Source organism: Naumovozyma dairenensis, chromosome 1 (genome assembly GCF_000227115.2).
Source record: "Naumovozyma dairenensis CBS 421 chromosome 1, complete genome".
Taxonomy (NCBI): Eukaryota; Fungi; Ascomycota; class Saccharomycetes; order Saccharomycetales; family Saccharomycetaceae; genus Naumovozyma; species Naumovozyma dairenensis.
The window spans coordinates 1,593,339-1,613,668 of NC_016479.1; the positions used below are offsets into that span (position 1 = coordinate 1,593,339).

General features: G+C 33.2%; 10 protein-coding genes and 1 non-coding gene across 11 annotated transcripts; 4 read left to right on the forward strand and 7 right to left on the reverse strand.

Moving 5' to 3' along the window:
* Positions 1-201: 201 nt before the first annotated feature.
* On the forward strand, positions 202-3,138 carry TBS1 (Tbs1p; the record flags this gene model as incomplete). The annotated part of the gene is made up of 1 exon (XM_003668048.1): positions 202-3,138. The coding sequence occupies one exon, from the start codon at positions 202-204 to the stop codon at positions 3,136-3,138; it is 2,937 nt and encodes a 978-aa protein (XP_003668096.1).
* A 155-nt stretch (positions 3,139-3,293) lies between these two features.
* Positions 3,294-4,256, reverse strand: ARA1 (D-arabinose 1-dehydrogenase (NAD(P)(+)) ARA1; the record flags this gene model as incomplete). The annotated part of the gene is made up of 1 exon (XM_003668049.1): positions 3,294-4,256. The coding sequence occupies one exon, from the start codon at positions 4,254-4,256 to the stop codon at positions 3,294-3,296; it is 963 nt and encodes a 320-aa protein (XP_003668097.1).
* Positions 4,257-5,072: 816 nt separating this feature from the next.
* On the reverse strand, positions 5,073-7,235 carry YSW1 (Ysw1p; the record flags this gene model as incomplete). Its single annotated transcript, XM_003668050.1, has 1 exon — positions 5,073-7,235. The coding sequence occupies one exon, from the start codon at positions 7,233-7,235 to the stop codon at positions 5,073-5,075; it is 2,163 nt and encodes a 720-aa protein (XP_003668098.1).
* A 480-nt stretch (positions 7,236-7,715) lies between these two features.
* On the reverse strand, positions 7,716-8,747 carry RTC2 (cationic amino acid transporter; the record flags this gene model as incomplete). Its single annotated transcript, XM_003668051.1, has 1 exon — positions 7,716-8,747. One exon carries the CDS (start codon positions 8,745-8,747, stop codon positions 7,716-7,718), a length of 1,032 nt encoding a protein of 343 aa, XP_003668099.1.
* Positions 8,748-9,099: 352 nt separating this feature from the next.
* NDAI0Atrna8Q lies at positions 9,100-9,171 on the forward strand. The gene has a single exon. It is a non-coding gene; the product is annotated as a tRNA-Gln (tRNA).
* A 218-nt stretch (positions 9,172-9,389) lies between these two features.
* On the forward strand, positions 9,390-11,432 carry VPS52 (Vps52p; the record flags this gene model as incomplete). The annotated part of the gene is made up of 1 exon (XM_003668052.1): positions 9,390-11,432. The coding sequence occupies one exon, from the start codon at positions 9,390-9,392 to the stop codon at positions 11,430-11,432; it is 2,043 nt and encodes a 680-aa protein (XP_003668100.1).
* Positions 11,433-11,533: 101 nt separating this feature from the next.
* Positions 11,534-13,828, reverse strand: VPS72 (Vps72p; the record flags this gene model as incomplete). The annotated part of the gene is made up of 1 exon (XM_003668053.1): positions 11,534-13,828. One exon carries the CDS (start codon positions 13,826-13,828, stop codon positions 11,534-11,536), a length of 2,295 nt encoding a protein of 764 aa, XP_003668101.1.
* A 502-nt stretch (positions 13,829-14,330) lies between these two features.
* VPS60 (Vps60p) lies at positions 14,331-15,038 on the reverse strand (the record flags this gene model as incomplete). The annotated part of the gene is made up of 1 exon (XM_003668054.1): positions 14,331-15,038. The coding sequence occupies one exon, from the start codon at positions 15,036-15,038 to the stop codon at positions 14,331-14,333; it is 708 nt and encodes a 235-aa protein (XP_003668102.1).
* Positions 15,039-15,591: 553 nt separating this feature from the next.
* On the reverse strand, positions 15,592-16,233 carry RIB3 (3,4-dihydroxy-2-butanone-4-phosphate synthase RIB3; the record flags this gene model as incomplete). Its single annotated transcript, XM_003668055.1, has 1 exon — positions 15,592-16,233. One exon carries the CDS (start codon positions 16,231-16,233, stop codon positions 15,592-15,594), a length of 642 nt encoding a protein of 213 aa, XP_003668103.1.
* Positions 16,234-16,715: 482 nt separating this feature from the next.
* PAC11 (dynein intermediate chain) lies at positions 16,716-19,022 on the reverse strand (the record flags this gene model as incomplete). Its single annotated transcript, XM_003668056.1, has 1 exon — positions 16,716-19,022. The coding sequence occupies one exon, from the start codon at positions 19,020-19,022 to the stop codon at positions 16,716-16,718; it is 2,307 nt and encodes a 768-aa protein (XP_003668104.1).
* A 223-nt stretch (positions 19,023-19,245) lies between these two features.
* SLD5 (DNA replication protein SLD5) lies at positions 19,246-20,238 on the forward strand (the record flags this gene model as incomplete). The annotated part of the gene is made up of 1 exon (XM_003668057.1): positions 19,246-20,238. One exon carries the CDS (start codon positions 19,246-19,248, stop codon positions 20,236-20,238), a length of 993 nt encoding a protein of 330 aa, XP_003668105.1.
* Between the last annotated feature and the right edge of the window lie 92 nt (positions 20,239-20,330).

Below are 20,330 nucleotides of genomic sequence, written 5' to 3' on the forward strand. Positions count from 1 at the left end.
TAAATCACTATTTTAATTCATTCTACAATATTCAAATTTGAATATTGGGTGAAGATTAGATTCTGAAGTAGAATAGGTTTATGCTTTTTGATTCATTACTAACCCCAAGTACCACTTCCAGGTCCGACCAGGTTAAATTTATCTTGCTTTCGACTTTAGCGATATACCTCTTTCCGGTGCCTCGTCTCTCAGGAAATACGAATGGATCAACGGATGCATGCACAGGCTTTCGCTGGCTTCGAACAGACTACTCAGGAACCACAATCCTGGTCACAACCACAACGACATGCTATGGGCAATGGACACGGAAATGTACCTGTTATGCCTTCACCTATTCCAAACATAGCAATGCATACTGGTAACTTCAATAATGACATTCCTTATGGGCAAACTAGCAGAGTAATACCAGGCACGGGCTTCACTTCCTTAAACATGACTCCTTCTCACTTTCCCTTACAGAACACCAATCAACAGCAATTGCCATTACCATTAGTTAATGACATAGACAGAAATATTGCACCATCATTTCGTTTTGGTTCCATTTCACCAACATCTTTTATCTCAAATAATAACAATAGTAGTAATAGTAGCACAGCCACTACTACCAATAATACAAATACTCCCTCATCACCATTTGGGTTCCCTAAAAAGAGAGGAACAAGAGCTTGTGATTACTGTAGGAAAAGGAAAATAAAGTGTTCCGCCGTTGACCCCAAAACAAAGAAATGTCCCAACTGTGATAAAAACAATATGAAATGTACTTTCAAATTCCACATGGAATTAGAAAAGAAGAAGAGGTTAAAAGATGCTGAATTCTACGATGACGGTACAATAGATTTTTCAGATCAAGGAATAGAGTCATTCTCATCAATGATGATGACGAATGACCAAATTGGACACTTACTGGATGAACTGAAAGAGTATAGGAGGAAAAATGAACAAAGTAATGCAGCTGTTGATATGCTGGATAGGAAACTTCACATATTTAAAACATATTCGACGAAAATAAGATCCGCATTCCAAGACTATGTAAAGAAGAACCATGAGACAGAAAGTGTAGACAGAAAACATTTACTCCTACCTAAAAGGAAAAGATATTCCACTAAGGTATTATCAACTAGATACGTATATTTAGTTAAGGGGAAACTGCAACCATCAATGAATAAAGATGAGTTCTTTCTACCTATAACGAAACTTTTTGATATGACGTCCAAATGGTACGTTTTACAGTTGAAAAAATTTATTGATTACTCAAGATTTTGCCCACATGATGATGATACTGGTATACAGTTGGTATTCCCACTTCCAGAAAAGGCAAAAACAATACGGCTGTTGGAATATTTATCTTCTTCATCATTGTACTTACCAATACTGTCCATCAATTCAGATAAGTGTAAATCACTTATTGAGAAGTATTATAATTTCGAGGAATCAAATCTTACTATTGAAGAATCATTTCTCCTAAACGTTTGTTTATGCAACGGTGTTACTGCTGCAAGAGAAGTATCTTCCACGGAATGTTATCGGTTGAGAAAAGATAATAATTGCCCTTTAAAGGATGAAGTATTTCGAATTGAAACTCAATGTTTTTTAAACGCGATATCTTACTATCATCAATATTACAGTTGTTCATATAATTCGATTTCCATGCAATCTCTTAGATCACTCTTAATGTTTGTGGAATATATACGAATTAATATGAGTTTTGAATTGGCAGCCCCATTTTTATTTACGGCGATCAATATAGCTGTTCGATTGGGTCTCAATTCAGAATCTTATTATAAAAATATGAATTTAGAATCGTTCCAAGAGGCCAGAATGCTATGGGATTATTGTCGTAGACTGGACAATTTATTCGCATTCGCTTTAACTAAGAATCCTGTCATTGGACATGATTGGTTCAATATTTCAGATGAAGAATATTACCTCAAAATATTCAAAATCATATCATCTCATTCTTCATCCTCCGCATCAAAAAGAGCACTCGAGGTAACCGCTAAGGACGATGATGATGATGATGATGGAACTCAAATAACACAACTGATTAAAATCATTGCTAATGACCCGAGTAATGTTTCTATAGTCTTAGATTATTATATGTCAAGGCTTATAGAGATAGAATCGAACATAAACAAAGTTTGTTTTGCCTTAAAAAGTTGTCATAATAAACCATTTGATGAAATTTTGGATAATGTTTGTAAATTGAACGACGATCTTAAGCAATGGCAAGAAAATTTACATCCATATATGAAAATTGAATGTTACGAGAAATATTTGTCATTATTGTTCTCACAAGAATCGTTAACGGATACTACGAAAGCGTTTGAATTTACTAGTTGTTACGTTTTAAGATGTAACTTCCAATTACTATATCTGAAAATAATTTTAGGTTCATTTGCTGTTAATTTTTTAAATGATAATAAAAATCTGTTTGAGCATTCGCTAGGTTATAATATTCCTGAATTTCTTCAAAAAGCTACAGATTCCATTAAGGATTCTAGCATAGAAATGTTGAGATTATTCTTAAAGACCGATTTTCAAACATACATTTACAGAGAGATATTATATTATCTACTTACTGGGATATTTTCACTATTGTTCCATGCTATCAAAAATATAGACGATCCTGACAAATTAGATATAGTATATGTAATTGAATTGTTGGAGAAATGCCATGTCCATCTTCTTGGAGAAGGAGAGGAACTTTTAGAGTGTCGCAACATAAATTGGACTACAGCTTTGGCATTTTTCACGTTTCTGATGAATCTCGTTAGCAGTTATTTCACCGAAAAAAATCCTCAATTCAATAATGTATTCAATTACAATAGTAATTACTATTCAACCTTTTTAGAGAAATTAATTAATATCTGCAATAATATTGGAATGGAGAACTCCCAGATCCTATCCAAATGTTTGAAACCCAAGAATGCGAATGATGACGAGAGAAAACTTGATATCTTTAAAGACATACAAAATTCAACATTACCTGATTTCAAGAAGTACCTTTCGGCAGATGATACACCGCAAAAACAGGAATATGGTTATAGATTTTTGGATAGTACGTTCTTTTACGATCGTGATTTCAAACTTCAAGATTTGTTACAAAAAAACGATTACCATTATGCAAATCTTATATGAAAGCTACTGATAGAGACCGTCCAAAGAGACATCGACGTGATATACGAGTAAAATTTTCCCCTTACTCCATACATATGAATACCATCATTGATAGATCGCCATATTGAGCTAAATATGTACATATATATATATATTCTATACTCAATATTAATCTTTTACTTTGTGCCGGTAAAGCCTGGGATTTCCGAAGTAAAGAATTCGTCTATGAATCTGTTTGGTTCATCGATACCTACTTGATCTAATTTACTTAAGTCATCATCTGTTAATTTTGCAAAGGAAACGTTTGCTGCAATTCTTTTTGGATTCAAGGATCTTGGAAGAACCACGTTACCCTTTGAGATATGGTATGAAGTTAAGATATCAGCTGGTTCCACTTTATATTTTTTAGCTAAATCTTGTACACTTTTGATCTTCAAATTTGGAGCGCCATCTGAACCTAGGGGAGAGTATGCAGTCAACAAGATAGCATGATCATGACAGAACTTGTTTAGTTCTAATTGAGGAAGATGAGGATGTACCTCAACTTGATTAATGGCAGGAGTAACTTTACATTCTTTAAATAATCTTTCCAAATATTCAATTGGATAATTTGAAACACCGATGGCCCTCACGCGGTTATCCTTTGGATCCAAATAAATTTTCTCCAAGGCCTTGTAGGTAAATAACCAGTCTGCATCTTTTTCAAACAATGCATTACCATCTTTATCCCTTGGTAAACCAATGATATTTCCCTGGGAATTTTCAACCTTTTGGAAACAAACTGGCCAATGTTGTAAAACCAAATCAACATAATCAATTCCTAAATCTTTCAAAGATTGGTCGATAGAATCACTTGGATTATTCCAAAATGTCGGCCAAACCTTAGTTGTAATAAATAATTCTTCTCTCTTAATTTCAGCACTTTCAAACAATTCCTTTAAAGCTTGACCAATGTATGGTTCCGTTTTATAAAAATATGCAGTATCAATGTGCCTATAACCAGCTCTTATGGCAGCTTTGACAGCTTCCTTAGTTTCAGGATATCTATCCTTAGGAGACGCAGTACCCAACCCAATTGCTGGTATTCTTGTACCGTTGTTTAAATTGAAGTAGATTTCAGTGGAAGTTGGATGGGTCATTATGTGGATGTCCTATTAATTATTTGTTTGTCATCACAATGGCCATCTAAGGAAGGGTGAAAGTTGTACGTAGAGAATAAAAAGCCATTGTTGCCTTTATATACAATTATTTTATTTCAACATCCGAAACCAGAATACTTACGTATTTAATTTTTCAGAGGACATACGTACCATCTCGAGAAAACCCCTTTTTTCTTCTTTTTCCCTTCTTGTGCGGCTTCTTTTTAGCATTTGTCCTTGTTATTGTTTTCCTATATTAAATGTCAAATGCGGAGTATCTTTTAGACATAATTTTACATTGGTGCGGAGCGGATATACAAGGAGCCGCACGGAGAAGAGGGGCGAACAACAGAGATTATGTAAAAACAAATTAATCCCGTTAAAGAAAGTTAACCTACTAAAATTGATGAATCTATTCTATAGGTTCTGTAGCAATGAACTTGAACTTAGAGTATGTCTTATACGGTATAACTTATACCTCCTTGACCAATACTTGATTAAAGGTTAGGTACATACCGTCATTGTATCGCCTATGTCATAGCATGTCTCCCCAAAAAAAATACAAGTTTCAAGTAACCAACAACTAACTATACTACTGTGCTATGTCGTCTGCTTCAAGAACTGTAACTATTTACATAACGCCCTTTTGATGAAGTAATGCAATTAATCTATATTGTCTATAGGTTGTAACAAACTGTGGTACTTCTTTTCTTATTTTTAATGCTTTTTTTATAAAAATTTCACGAGTATCCTCCTTACGTAATTTAGCTAAGTATACAAACTCTATTCAAAACCGAAAAAAAAGTACCCTTTCCCTTAATATTCAACTTTTGGACCTTTAGTATTCCATCCGAAGGACTGCATATTAGTAGTATCTGTTGCATCGATAGGAACTGCTTCTGAACTTCGTGTTTGATCTTCATTAGCATGTTTTTGCACTATACTCCCCTTGCTACTACTTCTACTTCTTGATTTCGTGCGATCAACATTTTTCAAATAAGATATACAGTTATTTTTATTGCGCAATTCAGTCCTTAAAGAAAATAGTTGGTTCGTTAAAAATGTATTCGATGTTTCCATTTGAACAAATTGTGCAATTATTTCTTTGAAAAAATTATTTACAACTTCATGTCGATAAAATTGTTGAATATCTTTAATCATTCTATTAACTTGAGAATCATCAGGGCATTCACTTTTAATTAAGGAATCGGTGTAAAATAACCTCTTCAAGTAAATATCAAACTGGTTTATTGTAATGCTAGTAAGTATACCTCCAAATGAACGCCTCAATTCACACAAAAAATCTAATGACTCTGTTTTGTAGCAGTCTGATATTTTCTTATTTTTCCTAAACGCCGTTAGTTTCCCTTCATATTTATCAATTGCTTTGGCTAATAATAGGTTCTTATTCTTTTCAGTAAAAAGTAATTCTTCCAAATATGTAGCACTATGTGGTTCTTTCCCATTAGTTGAATTATTCTCTAATTGTTCAGTGTCCGTATTAGCTTTATTTTTCTTCAAAGAAATTTCAAGATGAGTTTCTTCATCTGTTTTAAATTTATCTTGTTTTAGATCACTCTGCATTAAATGGTTTCTTTCAAGAATAAGGTTATTTTTCCTCTCCACTTCTTTCTTCAAAGTCGAATTCATGGTAATCTTGTCGGCTATATCTCTTTCTACTTTCTTCAATTGGTCATTTTTATCCTTTAAAGTTGACTTCAACTTTTCCTTTTCTCTAGCTCCTTCTTTAATTAATTTCAATAATTCAGAGCTCAATTGATATAATGTAATATTAGTTAAATGATCTTCAACGTGTTCAGCATTGCCTATAGTGCACAAATTCCAAACGGCTTGGAAATTTTTCAATGTTTCAGATTTTTTATCAATTATTTGTGCATCTGTAGATATTTCAAGTCGAGATATATATTCATTTGGTGTTTCAAAAACAAATTTGTATGGGTTTGGAACGAGCAATTTTTCTTTTTCTTGAACATCTTCTATTGGTGTCAATGGGGAAATTTCTTCGTCTGTATTCCCGTTCTCAGCTATACCTTTGATTTCATCCTTAAACTCTGATACAGGTTCTGATTCAAAATCTGATTGTGTTGTGTCGTCACTTTCGCTTCTTGTTTCAGTTTCATTTTCACTTTGACTTTCTATTTCGTTTTCAAGATTGCTTACGGATTCATTAGTACCAAATGTATCAGTAGTAGTTTCGTTATCAGTAAGATCTTCCTGATTTAACAATTTCTTTAAGTTTTTTCTTGCAGTTTCAGCCAATTCAATGGAACTTGTTCCAGCATTCAGGAATGTGGAGTCATCACCCTTACCCTTTGATGTATTACTGTAAGTTTTTGACGATAATGTACCCAATAATTCATTTGCTAATCTTTCCTTATTAGAAGTGGACTTCGAAAACTCAGTAATATTGTCATCTTTTTTAATTGATGAGTTTGATGTTTTCCAATTCCAAAAATGATTCTTTGCTACTTCAATTTGGTTGGAGGAATCATCATTAGTAGAATTATTATTTTCACGTTTAAAATGAGAACGGAAGCTCCTTCTACCCCTTAAAATAGGTTTTGAATCCTTTTGAATAGTACCGTTTTGTACATTTTCCACCTCATTAAAATCCTTTTTATTTTCTTTTTTCAAAGGAGAAGACGAGAATAAAGAAGATGATGAGGAATTATTATTATTTGATTTTTGATGGAACGACTTGAAGAACCATTGCCTTGGTGAACCCTTCTGTTTAGTGTCATTGTTTTTATTATTGCTATTGTCATTTATATTATTACCATTATTATGATCATCGATAGTATCACTGAAAGTGAATTGACTTGTGGCTGAAGATAATTCTTCTCCATGATCTTGCTCTTGCCCAGGGCTTTGAATAGATGAAGAAGATAATGCTAATTCTGGAATATCTGTTTTAAAAAGTAATTCCTCAATATGCTCAGTTGGTGAAAGGGCCGGCATTTCTTACTGTTTTTGATTTTCTAGATAGCTTACTATGATGCACTTGTTGCTAGTAAGATTAAAAGAATTTTCAAAAAAATGTTTCTAAACAAAAAGGATTTTGTCGGTATATGCTGATTAGACTCTGTCAAAAACCCGACTAACCTTTATAGTCTCGACTTACCTAGCTTTCGTAAGTAGACCATTAAAATATTTTGTGTCACACCCAGACGCTTCTTTAAAATAAATTAAGGGAGCCGGAATGTACGCGCCGTCGTCAAAATTGCCAAGCGTCTGCGAGAAAGAGCCAAATAGCCAAGGGGAAAAACGATGACCAGGTTCATGGATGTATAGCAGCCTTTGGTCAGACAGTATTATACTAAATAGTATTAGTAAGATTACTGGATTCTACATTATTCATTTCATAAAAAGAAGTAAAAAGGGCCTTTTTTAAAAAAAAACAAAAATTAGATATGTGCCTCAGTTAATTGAGCCATAATCTTAATTCTCTTCATCATGAATTAAATTAGTTATCTTTTGTGTGTTCATACTTGTAAAATTAGTAGCATCTTCATACTCTTCTTCCTCTTCAGCAGTAGTACGTTTACTATTTTCTTGGCCATCACCAAATATGAAAAACTGGATGAAAATAGTCAAATCTAAAAGCAAGGTTCCGGAACTCCCGATTAACCATGACGCGTTAACTAATAAGTATCTTGGATCCAATGAAACAACTAAAACTGAAATGATAAATAATGTATTACCCAAACATGCAAATAAGAAGAAAAGAAAAGAGACACCATCACATGATTTTCTTTTAAAATTCAATAAGATTTGTGGGACCCTTGAACCTAAATATAAGACGGCACTCAAATAACCGAAGATTTGTGCCATTAGATCCATTTCCAATCTTGGTACTGTTGTTGAGGCTTTTGGTGACACTGAAGATGCTGTATCTCGCCTAGGGGGTAAAGTTGAGCAATACTGGATATACCATGAAAGAAAACCTGAAAATATCACCGAGTTTACAATTAAGAAGTTATGGATTGTTAAGTTACCGTTATTTCGTAGCTTCTTATTATTGTCATAAGTAAAATCTTGACTACCATGTTCCAAATCTGGAATAGTCAAGGCCCTTTCGATGGAATGTAACGAATTTAAAAGCGGCTCATTCTCATAATTACTGCCTTCTTCAGTATTACCATTACTGTTTTTGACAGCAAGTGTTTTGAATAGAGAATCTCGTTCTTGGTACCAAATACATTGAAACCAAAGTATTATATCTGCTATAGTATAATAGGCGGCTAATATAATCATCGTGCTTAATAATCTTTGTTTAATGGCGCCTAACCAATTGAAGATATCCCCTATTAACCATAATACTATAAATAACAAAGATAAACCTTCTGATGACTTCCTAATAAAATTCTCATAAATTTGAGGAAGAAATACAACGACCCAACAGGATATAGACATAAAGCCTGTTATTCCACTAATATTTTGGCGATTCCATTCTACTACGGCCAATCTCATTAATCAATTATTCTTGGTTATATGATCTGTAGTGCTAGAGGGGTATACGCTCCCTTTTGTATGTATTCTTTTCAATAAAAGCCCGTGAAGGATAGGTACTTTTTGACAATAAATTATTTATAAGTGTTGTTAGATACTGGATGACCTAAGCGACTTTTCTTTTGTTTGTAATCATTATCTTTACATTACAATACCCTTCTTATCTGAAGGCGTCAGATTATGTTTATATACCAAGTTCTATACTCCGATAGCCGAATTTCGGACATCTCCTCATCAAAATTGTAGTTTTACATCACATGAGATTAATGATTGAACTGTAACCCCTACAATATAAAAAACTTCAAGTTCGTACGGTCCTATAGTGTAGTGGTTATCACTTTCGGTTTTGATCCGGACAACCCCGGTTCGAATCCGGGTAGGACCTTTTTTTGCCATTATTAACAGATAATCATGATATAAACAATAAACAAGGACAGATTTGAATATTATATGGGTAACTAAATACATCATAAAGGATGAACCATTCTTTACTAGAACGTTGACGAGGACAAGAGGTATAGGCATCTTGATAGCAGCTTTTCTTTTTATCCAATTGAGTGACCATCTGTTTTTTTACTGCTAGAGTTCTTCTCAGGAACAAATATGGATGTCTTAGATAATATCTTACAGGTTGGTGCTACTACCAAGAAACAACTAGACCAAGGAATACCTGAAGATGAACAAACTCGAGCTACTAATATAGGCTCTTCAGACATTTTCGAAACGTTTATTTCCGAATGTCACATTCCAGAATATCAGGCGAATACTAACCTGTGGAATGAATTGGAATCCTTAAAGAAGAAAAGACAAACCATTTCACACACTTTAAATGATGTAGTTCCGCCATTACGTGATTATATGACTAATTTTAAGACACAATTATCAGATTTTACAAGAGATTTAAGCTTTATTAGAGAAAAATCGTCCGAATTGGAACATTTATTAGAGTACAATGCTACCAAGTTATCGGCTATTAGCCCGCTTGTTAATGACTTGATTATACCAACTAATATAATTAAAGATATCCTTCATGGTAAGATAGATGAATCTTGGCAAGAGAACATCGCTTTTATTAGAGATAAGCAACAGATCTACGCCAAGTATAACTGCACATCAACGACAGGAACAGAAAATGACAGACGAACTTCAACGTTAACACCTCCAAAGGATTTTCAAACAATGTGTGAAATCTTAGAATGTTTAAAAGAGGTAATATTGGAAAGATCTAAAAAATTCATAGTTTTCAATATTAAGTCATTGAGAAGTCATCAACCAACTCCATCACAACAAATTCAAAATAAATTATTGAAATTCAATGATGGTTTCCAATTCATCGTAGACAATAACTATTCCCTAGCTTTAGAATTGAGACAAGCCTATTCATATACAATGAGATGGTACTATAAAGAATATTTTGCTCGTTATATTAGATCTTTAACCATCTTACAATTTAAACAAATCGACTCGCAATATTCTTTAGGTAATGGGTTAGCTAACGTCTCCATAATAGATCTAGCTAATCATACTACAAGCGCTAATACATCTCTACTGCCAACGTATTTGTCACCCACGTATCTTTATGGCTCTACAGCAATAACAGATGCAGCAATATCTGATTATTTCCAGATTAGGAAAAGATTATCCATATTATCGAAGGAGGATAATACAGTAATGGTTTCACAGATTGCTGAAAATATCCACACTAAAGACACATACATAGAAACAGGGTTTAAGAATCTAAATTTAGCCATATTTGATAATTGTTCAGTGGAATATAATTTCTTGAAGAAATTCTTTAAAATTAGTGAAAACGAAAATGAACTTAACGGTATCCTTGAACAAATTTTCCAACCTACTTTAGATTTAGCAATGGAATATACAATAAATCATTTACTCCAACAATCTTATGATATATTCGGTGTATTAATCAGTATACGTGTTGCAAATCAATTACAATTTGAAGCCAAAAAATATAAGTTACCTGTTATCACAAGCTATTTAAATGATCAATTGATTTTACTTTGGCCCAAATTTCAACAATTGATTGATTCTCAATGTGAGAATTTGAGGAAAGTTTCAATAACGAAAAATTTAACTAGTAAAAAACATAATAGTAATCTTTTAGCAAAACCACATGAGTTAACCGTTCAATTCGGGAAATTCTTATCAAGTTTATTATTGCTAGCGAAAAGAACCACTTATAAATCAGAGAATGCTAGCGTCAATTACAATGATAGTAATAGTACTGCTACCGATATGAATACCTCAAACGATAATAATGATAACGACGATGACGATGATGCTGATGATGATGATGATGATATGATCACAGATGAGCGTTCAGAACCGCTTTATAATTCCATTATAAGGATAAGGAATGACTTCGAAACTGTAATGACTAAGTGTAGCAAATCGACACAATCACCCGAACGGTTCCTATCGTTGAACTATTTATATCTTTACAACATTTTATTGAAACAAAGGCTAGAAACACAACATGATGAAGATGATATTAATGAGAAAAATGAGCAAGTAGAAAGTATTGATACCGAAAGTGAACGTATGCCTGATTTCGTTCCACTAATTCTGAAGGAAACAGAGAAGCATTTCAAGGCCTTAGTCGAGGCATATAGTAAGATTACGTAAAAAGGGACGACGGACTAAATATTCAAGTTCATTATAGACCATTATAACATTATTCCAAGATAATTAACATATGTAATTACTTTGTATTATTTTTCTTGTCATTAAAAACCTTCCGGTACACCCTTGGCAGGAGTTTGTTTCGTATTCAGATAAATACCACCATTCTTAAACCCAAACCACTTATATGAGCCTGTTTCTGGTTCTTGTAATTCTTGAATAATCTTGTATGCTTCCAAATCTGAATATGGTATACCATTTTTAGGATCAAAATATTGGCAGTCCTTATTTGTAATTAAACATTTTTTCCTCATACCGCTTGGTAAATAAATACCAGCTGGTGGCGCTGTTTTCAAAATGATCTCTTTACTATTATCAGTTTGTACAGTAATTTCATGGGAAATTTTCTTATCATACTCTCCAAAGGCGGGGAATTTATCAAGTATAGATAGGTCAGTATTCATCCAAAACACTTGTGGTTTTATCCCATCAGTCTCATCATTTTCAGATAAGGTTGATTTCAAAATAGTCTCTACATTCAAAGATTTCTCACTACTATTAACGGGTTTACCAAATAACGTTGTATAGAGGTCTCCCGTATACTCAGTAGTGGTTTTGTATAACGTGACAAATTCCTTAGATACAAGCTGGTTAGGACCTTCGTAAATTATTTCATCCTCTATGCTGGTTTCGGATGTTGCCACTACTATATCATCTGATTCAAGTTCTTTTGGTACTTCTTCAATAGGTGTAGTTTCCTTTGAAGATTTTACTAACAATGTTGGATCATCCCTGCTGATAATGGCAATTTCAGGTGTAGAGGCAAACGATACTTGTTTCGTTATGTCTGACGCTTCCACAACAGAATGTTCTTTCGAGGGAGCTTTTAAGGCTTCAACGTTCGTTGGTTTATTTTCGTCATGGCCTCGCAACGAATGTGGAGACAATGCGCTCGTATCTTCCTTATTTTCATCTATAACATGAGTATTGGGGAGATCGTCATTTATTTCCTTCATACTTGAGCTATCTTGACTTGAATCTGAACGAATAGCTTTAGTCATAGCCATTTCAAGGGATAAATCTTTAGAAATCTCATGACTAATATCTGGCGATACCTCTCTATCTGGAATTGGGTTGTTTTTATTGTGCACGGGGGCAGCTATACTTTCTATTGATTTTTCTTTATTATTAGAATCAGGTCCCGAAAATTGTTCAGTCATCATCTCCTCATTTTTTGGTGATGAATCCCCATTTCCCAAGGATGTCTGGTTCTCCTTAGCCTCTTCTATGAATACACTTCCTTCCGCATTTTCTGATGCATCTTCATTTTTAATCTCAGTGATACCATTATTTGACGAATGTGCTGTAGTTTCAGATGTAGTTGGTGTCAAATTTTGCTCTTCAATTTTTTGGATTCGTTTCTTCGTTTGTCGCCTTGGATATTTCTTCTTCTTTTTATCTCTCCTTTGTAGTTGATCGTCCCAATATTGCTTATCATCGATTTCCATATTCGGAGTCACTATCCATGATGTACTTACAGTCCGTAATATAACATCTTCCGGTGTGAATTTCATCTTTTGACGCTGTTGCATTGCCAATCGAGATTGCTTTTTCGTAATTTCTTGTTGTTTATATTTATCTAAACTTAAGATATTTGATTTTTCAGTTTCCAAGGCAATTCTCATTCTATCTTCTTGAGTTAAGATATGATGTTTTTGTGCTTCTTTATGCTTTTTAATTCTTTCTTGGATTTCTTTTCGTCTTTCTTCAGCCTTTGATAATTTTGCATAAACTTGTAATTTATTTGCGACCACAGAAGATCTTTTCGATGTTCTTCTATCAGTATGTAATAAAGTTTCTGCATTGATATAATCATACGATGGCCTTTTCTTCTTGATGGTTAGAACTTCATCTTCACCACTAACGGGTTTAATTTGTCTTTTCCTTACAATAACAGGAGGAGCCCTTTGTTTGGAAATTCTTTTCTTCTTTCGTAGTCTTTCCTGAAGTTGTAATTCCTTTTCACCTGCTTCATTATCTTCGTTATTTGAGCCCTCAATTTCCTCATCTTCTGATTCACTCAGCATTAAATCCTCATCTTCCTCGTAATCTGTTGATTTTTCGCTTTGTTTGCTTGATTTCTTTTGGCCTTCATGTTCACCTTCTTCTGATTGTTCCGTGTCCTCTTCTTCTTGTTGTAGCCTAGCTTCAAAATCTTCATCATCTGCATCTTCTTGGAACAAAAGATCTATCTCATCTTCATCAAATTGCTGAGTTTTTATTTGCAAATCTTGCAACTCTTGTTCTAGTAAACTTTTCAATTTATTACCAGCATTTGAACGACGTTTTCTTGTCGTTATTAGAAACTCCTGGTTTATATCATCTTCGTGATCACTCATTATTATCTCATTTGATGTCCTTTTCTCTTATTGTTATAGCTGTATCTAATGCTATGCTTGTTTTTGTTGTGGATTTATCATTCGTTCTTCTGGATATTTATTGTCAATACATCATATATATATATATACATATATATTATATAAAGTAGTCGCGAATTCCTCACATACAAATTTATTAGGACTATACTTAAGCACTGTTTGACACACAGACAAATGGTATAACTTGTAAAACACATGATTGTTTCAGAGATAACCTCAACAAATATATTTACAGACTCCTATGCTATATATATATTGCTTGGTGTACCGTTTTTCTGGTTTTCAATTATATTATTCTTGAAAAAATGATGTCGCTATGAATGCATAGATGGAGCTTTGAATTATGTCCTGTAATTTGATAGATAACTATGGGGAGGTCTCAGTAGTATTGTTCTACTTATTCAAATGAAAATTGTGACCATTGTAATGCTCAGGAGTTTCAAAAAAAAGATTGCTTTTTTTTTCACTGTGCACTTTCCAAATTAGCAGCATTTTTTGTTTCAGTTTCAGGATCTTCATCAACAAATTGTGGCACAATACCGCTCAAATAAGAAGGTACTGCATTTCTATCCCCCATTTGTGGTGTCTCTGTTTCAAATTCCTGCATCATATCTGTTAAATCTTCCTCTGCTAATGCATCTAACTCAGCATCCAATTCACTTTCATCAATATCATCTATATCATCGGTCATTGCATTTGATGATAATATATCTTGTAATTCATCACCTTGTTCAATCAAATCTAACATTTCATCTTGCATATCTTGTAATTTATCGAGATTAATTTTCCCATATTGTGCCTTCAATGCCTTATTAGTTTGTTTCAAAGCATTAACAGTAACCATTGTATTTTTCAAATTATCACTTGTCATTTGAGCTTGGGTCATGGACCATGATTGATTATCCAAGGAATCTCTCATTGATTCTAATTGTTTCCTTTTATTTAATAATTTTAATGCTTGTTGTCTTAATGGTTTTTGACCTAATTTTGATTTAGAAGATGATAATTTCTTTTGTATTGTTTGTAATTGGAAATTTAATTGAGAAATTTGTGTGTCTAATTGAGATACTCTTTGTTGTAATCCTTGTTGTGCTTGATTCATTGCCTGAGATGATTCTTGAAGCATTTGATCGTGTGATTTCTTATTACCATATCCAAATAGTCTGTTCATTTTGTTTGTTTGTTTGTGTGTGTATCGCTTCTCTTAATTCGAACTAATGTTTGTTAGTCAACATAAATGTTTCTTGATAGGTAGATATATAAAGTACCTCTGTTGCTTCGTTATGAATTTCTTTTCCAGATATATTCTTGATTCTTTGTTTCAGATCGTTTTAGTAGATTGTTTAAATGCAATAAAAATTTAAGTAATCTATTATATCCCCTCTATGCGTCTCCTAATCAACTATACTATGAGACAAAAGAACGACACTGTATTACAAACAGAGATCCTAAAAGAGAGTATAATAAAAGGCTTAAAAAAGGATAAGACTTTAATACTAAAATTTTATATATGAGAAGCTATTTACATATTGTCTGGTTTAAGAAATTCAGCTGATCATCGCATCATATGCTATTGTTTCTTGATGAATATACAAAATACAATATACAAGTAAAACTATCGTCTCTAGTCTTTTATATTACAGAATGATTTCGTTCTATTCCATTTCATTTTAATTTATTTTATTTTTCCATTTTTTTTGGTATTTATTAAGGTTGTATGCCCCTTATTTCTTGTGTTGTTCTAAATATTTGGCTAAATCTTCAATAGTAATTAATGGGATATTAAATTCTTTACCAAATTTAACACAATCATCCAATCTCATCATGGATCCATCATGATCATTAACCAATTCACAAATGACACCTACTGGATTCAACCCACTTAATTGGCAAAGATCCACAGCAGCTTCAGTATGACCTCTTCTTTTGAGAACACCTCCATCTACAGCTCTTAATGGACAAATATGACCTGGTTTTAAAAAATCAGTAGCCTTTGCCTCTGAATTAGCCAAATGTTTACAAGTTAAAGCTCTATCATGAGCAGAAATACCCGTAGTGGTTCCCTCAGCAACATCTACAGTGATTGTATATGCGGTTCCATGTCTATCATCATCATATGATTCATATTTCATACCTGTTCTTAATAATGGTAAATCTAATCTATCAGCATATTCATTAGTCATTGGTGTACAGACGTACCCTGATGAATGACGAACTAGAAAGGCTATATGTTCTGGTGTAACGTTTTGACCTGCACATATTAAATCACCTTCATTTTCACGACTTTCATCATCCATAACAATGACGAATTTATTTTGTTTGAAATGTTCAATGACTTCTTCAATTGGCATAAAGTTGGTGGACATGGTTTTATGTATATAGAATTTTGTAACTTTTGGTTGGTGTAGCTTTCCCTTCGTTTCCTTTAAGAAGCAATTATGAATATAATAATACAAAGATAGTAGTATGTGATGTCTGCTTCTTCCCACCTTATGTACTACTAGTATTATTATCTATTCTATTGTATCCATGAATTCAACATGTCTATAAGTGATTAAGTAAGTAAGTAAGTGAATGTGTGAGTAATAGTTTTTTCAGTTTTCCAGCTTCCCAGTTTTTCCCACTTAGTAAGATTTCACTGATGTAGTTATTGTTAATAAATAACATGCGGTGTATGGGTTCCATGCCTAGCGGGTTGCGGAAACGGAACTCGGAACGGAAATAGGACTTACCCGTTGCGGTTTATTTCCGCTCCGCTCCACCCCGATCTCTAAACTCCGCTCTCTGACAAACGTTATTGTTACTATGATTACTATTATGATGATGCTGATGCTGATGATGATGGTGGTCACGATGATGATGGTGGTGACGATGATGATGGTGGTGACGATGATGACGGTGATAGACTTAGATCTAAATTGAAATAGTGTATCTCATTGCTGTCTCCTCCAAGAGCTATAACGACACCACCTTCCTCTTCTTTCCCTTCTTCTCTATCTTGTGTAAAGACTTTGAACGCACTGAATATGGTCATACCTAATTCATCCGCAGTGATAAGTAGTTTTTTCACTGCTGGGCCCTTTGACACCCAGTCCATTGTAAAATCATTGTTCTCCATCTCGATGTCACGTATTTCCCTCGTAATATTCCATCTAATCAGGTAAAGACTCTCGCAACTCATTGCACAAAAAGTCATGCCTTGACCAGCATCATCATCATCATCATCATCTTGATATTCTCTTTGTTTCTTTTTTAGTTGAGGAAGCCAAGATATCTGAATTATAGGTGCACCTAAATCAACAGTGTCTAATCTCTCATTCTCTTGTATATCCCATAAACTACATGTCCAGTCTAATGAACAAGACATTAATAATTGTTCATGTTCAGGATGGAATATCATTCGTATAATATAACTATTATGAAATAGAAACTTGGTACCATCATCCGTAGTTTTATAGCGATAATCATAATGTTCGTTTTCTTGTTCATCTTCTGATGATGATGAAACTTCGTTATCTTCTTCCCAACTAATATATCCTTCATCAGTACCTTTCGGTATTGTTGGTAAGAATCCATTATTAGATAACGATACGACAATCTTCTTTTTCTCCTTCACATCGTTTAAAAATATCTTATAAATACCTCCATCTTCTGTACCTAAAAAAATACATTCAGGATTACCAGGTTGTAAAACAAGCGAAGTAATACATAGTTCGGAATTTTGAGATATCCTTAATAATTGTTTCCTAAACATTTTAATCTCTATCGATTCCTCAAGGTCGTCGGCACCATCGTTATCATTATCATTACCATCATCATCATAACCACCTTGCTTGAATTCTAAATAAAGTAAATCATTTCGATTTGGAGCTACGATTTTAATTTGAGATATTTTCTCCTTATTACTTATCGAAGAATCATTAAAAATTGATAAATCCATCGAGTTGATTTCATTAATTATCCCATTATTACTACCCGTAATAATCCGTTGGTTCCCCATAGCAGTCATATAATATTCATCCCATCCTAAAATCGGACTATTATGATAATTCTTTATAATTAAATTCCTTTCAAAACTCTTCGTATTTATCGTCGTACTCGATTTTGGTGTTGTCATTGTTTCCCGAAGTTCATAAAGTATCGTCTTACCTGTGCTTGATCTGATAAGGATCGGGATAACAGAATGATTATCGAAAATATTATCTGAATATTTGGATTCAATTTCAACATTATGTAAAAAATTGGCCCCAATCATTGATTGACCTCTAAAATCAACCCTATCCAATAATATAGATTTACCATAATGAAATATTTCCAAATAGGACCATTCTAATCCATTCATTTGATATTTCCTACTTTTAGTACTGTTGTTCCCTTCTTTCATCGATAATTTCATTAAAACGATACAAAGTTCATTATAATAGAAATCAATGGACATACATATAGGTTCATAGTTTTCAGAATTATGTAATTGCACCGGTAGTCTTGTTTCCCAACTCTTAAGATGTTTAAGGGCACTAGAATTATTAGATATCAACCTTGTTTTTGATGATGAAAGCTTACCATCATACATATTTAAATCTTGTAACATTTCTGTAATCGAAAAACTTCTACCTGTCGTGGAGATTGAGTTCGCTTGATTTGTCACTAACAATGGTTCTAAAAACTTAATATCTTTCTTAGATATTATATCTCCGTTCTCTTCATCTTTCCTCTGATTCTGAAGACTAGAAGTATGTTGTTCATTTGTCTTGAGATTCGAAGATTCATTGGCATTGGCATCTGCACCATTGTTCTCATCATCCTCGAAATATTCATCTGTTTGTATACCCTTACTATAAGTAATGATTTCATGAGATACAAATATATTATGGGATTCCGATTCTCCATCGTCAATGTGATTATTATATGATTCAGAAATGTGTTCTTGATCAGTCTGTACTGCCACATTAATCATTTCGATTTCTCTTTTATCATCTGGAGATGACACCTGTTGCTTCAATGGTCCATCCTGAGCCCTCCCTTCATTACCATTATCATTGGGATTATTAGTCTTGGTATTGGCATTAACAATATTAATAAATCGATCTTTCCTTTGTCTTAACTCTTTTAATCTTTTTCGTTTCTCTTCCAATTCCTTTAATTTATTCTCCATCAGTTAAACATGTAACCCAACAAATGAATAAAGCATTAATTTTCTAATACTTTCCTTCCTTTACCTTTGCTTCGTTTTTCTCAAATGTTCTAATTGCTTTATTGAATACCACCAAATTACTTATGACGTGAAAGAAAAAATCATAGAAAAAAAGAACCACTATCCAAAAGGACCTAAAATAAAACCAATAAAAACACCATACATACAGACATACTAAAAGAGCATGGATATTGACATCGAGGATATCTTAGCAGAATTGGATCGTGATACCACAGCAGTCGATGAAAGTCTACCGTCACATGATGAAATTCCAAGTGAATCCAACACTACTAGCCATACATTATTAAATAATTCATTAGAAACAGGTCTTAATAACGATAAGAATGGTAAACGTATCACTACTACGGTAGCTACAGATAATAATCTTAGAATTGTATCACCTGAATTGAGCTTTAAACAATTGATGACATGTTGGAGAAATGAACGTTGTGCGCCTGAATTATTGCCATTTCCTCATGAACTAATGAAAAGAATGATGTCAAGAATTCAAGAACAAATGGAGTATATTGAGAATATATCAATGGGGTTCCTCGAGAACGATCATACTCATTATTCAGATCATTCCCCTCAAGATAGGAATAAACTTGCAACTGATGATGATCCTGTTGCCACTAGAATGAATAGTAATCATGATTCAAAATTGCCATTGTTATGTATGGAAGCAGAAATTGAAAGAGTCAAATTTGTTATAAGAAGTTTTATACGATGTCGATTATCAAAGATTGATAAATTTAGTTTATATTTAAGACAATTGAAAGAGGATGATACTAATATTATTTCGTTAGATGAAATACTGTCCAGAGAAGAATTAGAATATCATGAAAGACATTTCCTGATCTCATTGAAATTATTGAATGATAGTGTCTTGAAATATATGCCTACTGAATTACAAGCAATTAATGATACTGAAGGGAGTGTTAATATGATTGAAGAACCTGATTGGAATAAATTTGTTTTTATTCATGTTGTCGGACCGCCTGATGGGAATTTAGAAAAGGATTCATCTTTAACCACGAATGAATTTAATAAATATTGTTATTCTGTTACTATTCCAGAATTAAAGGAAGATGTTGAATTGACAATTAATAGTATTTATGTCATGAGGTATGAAGTAATAAGAGATCTCTTGAAAGCTGGGAAAGTTGAATTGATATAGAACTGAACCCCCCCCCCCAAAACGGTCGACATTGCCATATTATGTATAAACAATTTTTATAGATATAGATACATAAAGAAATAATGGCCCCT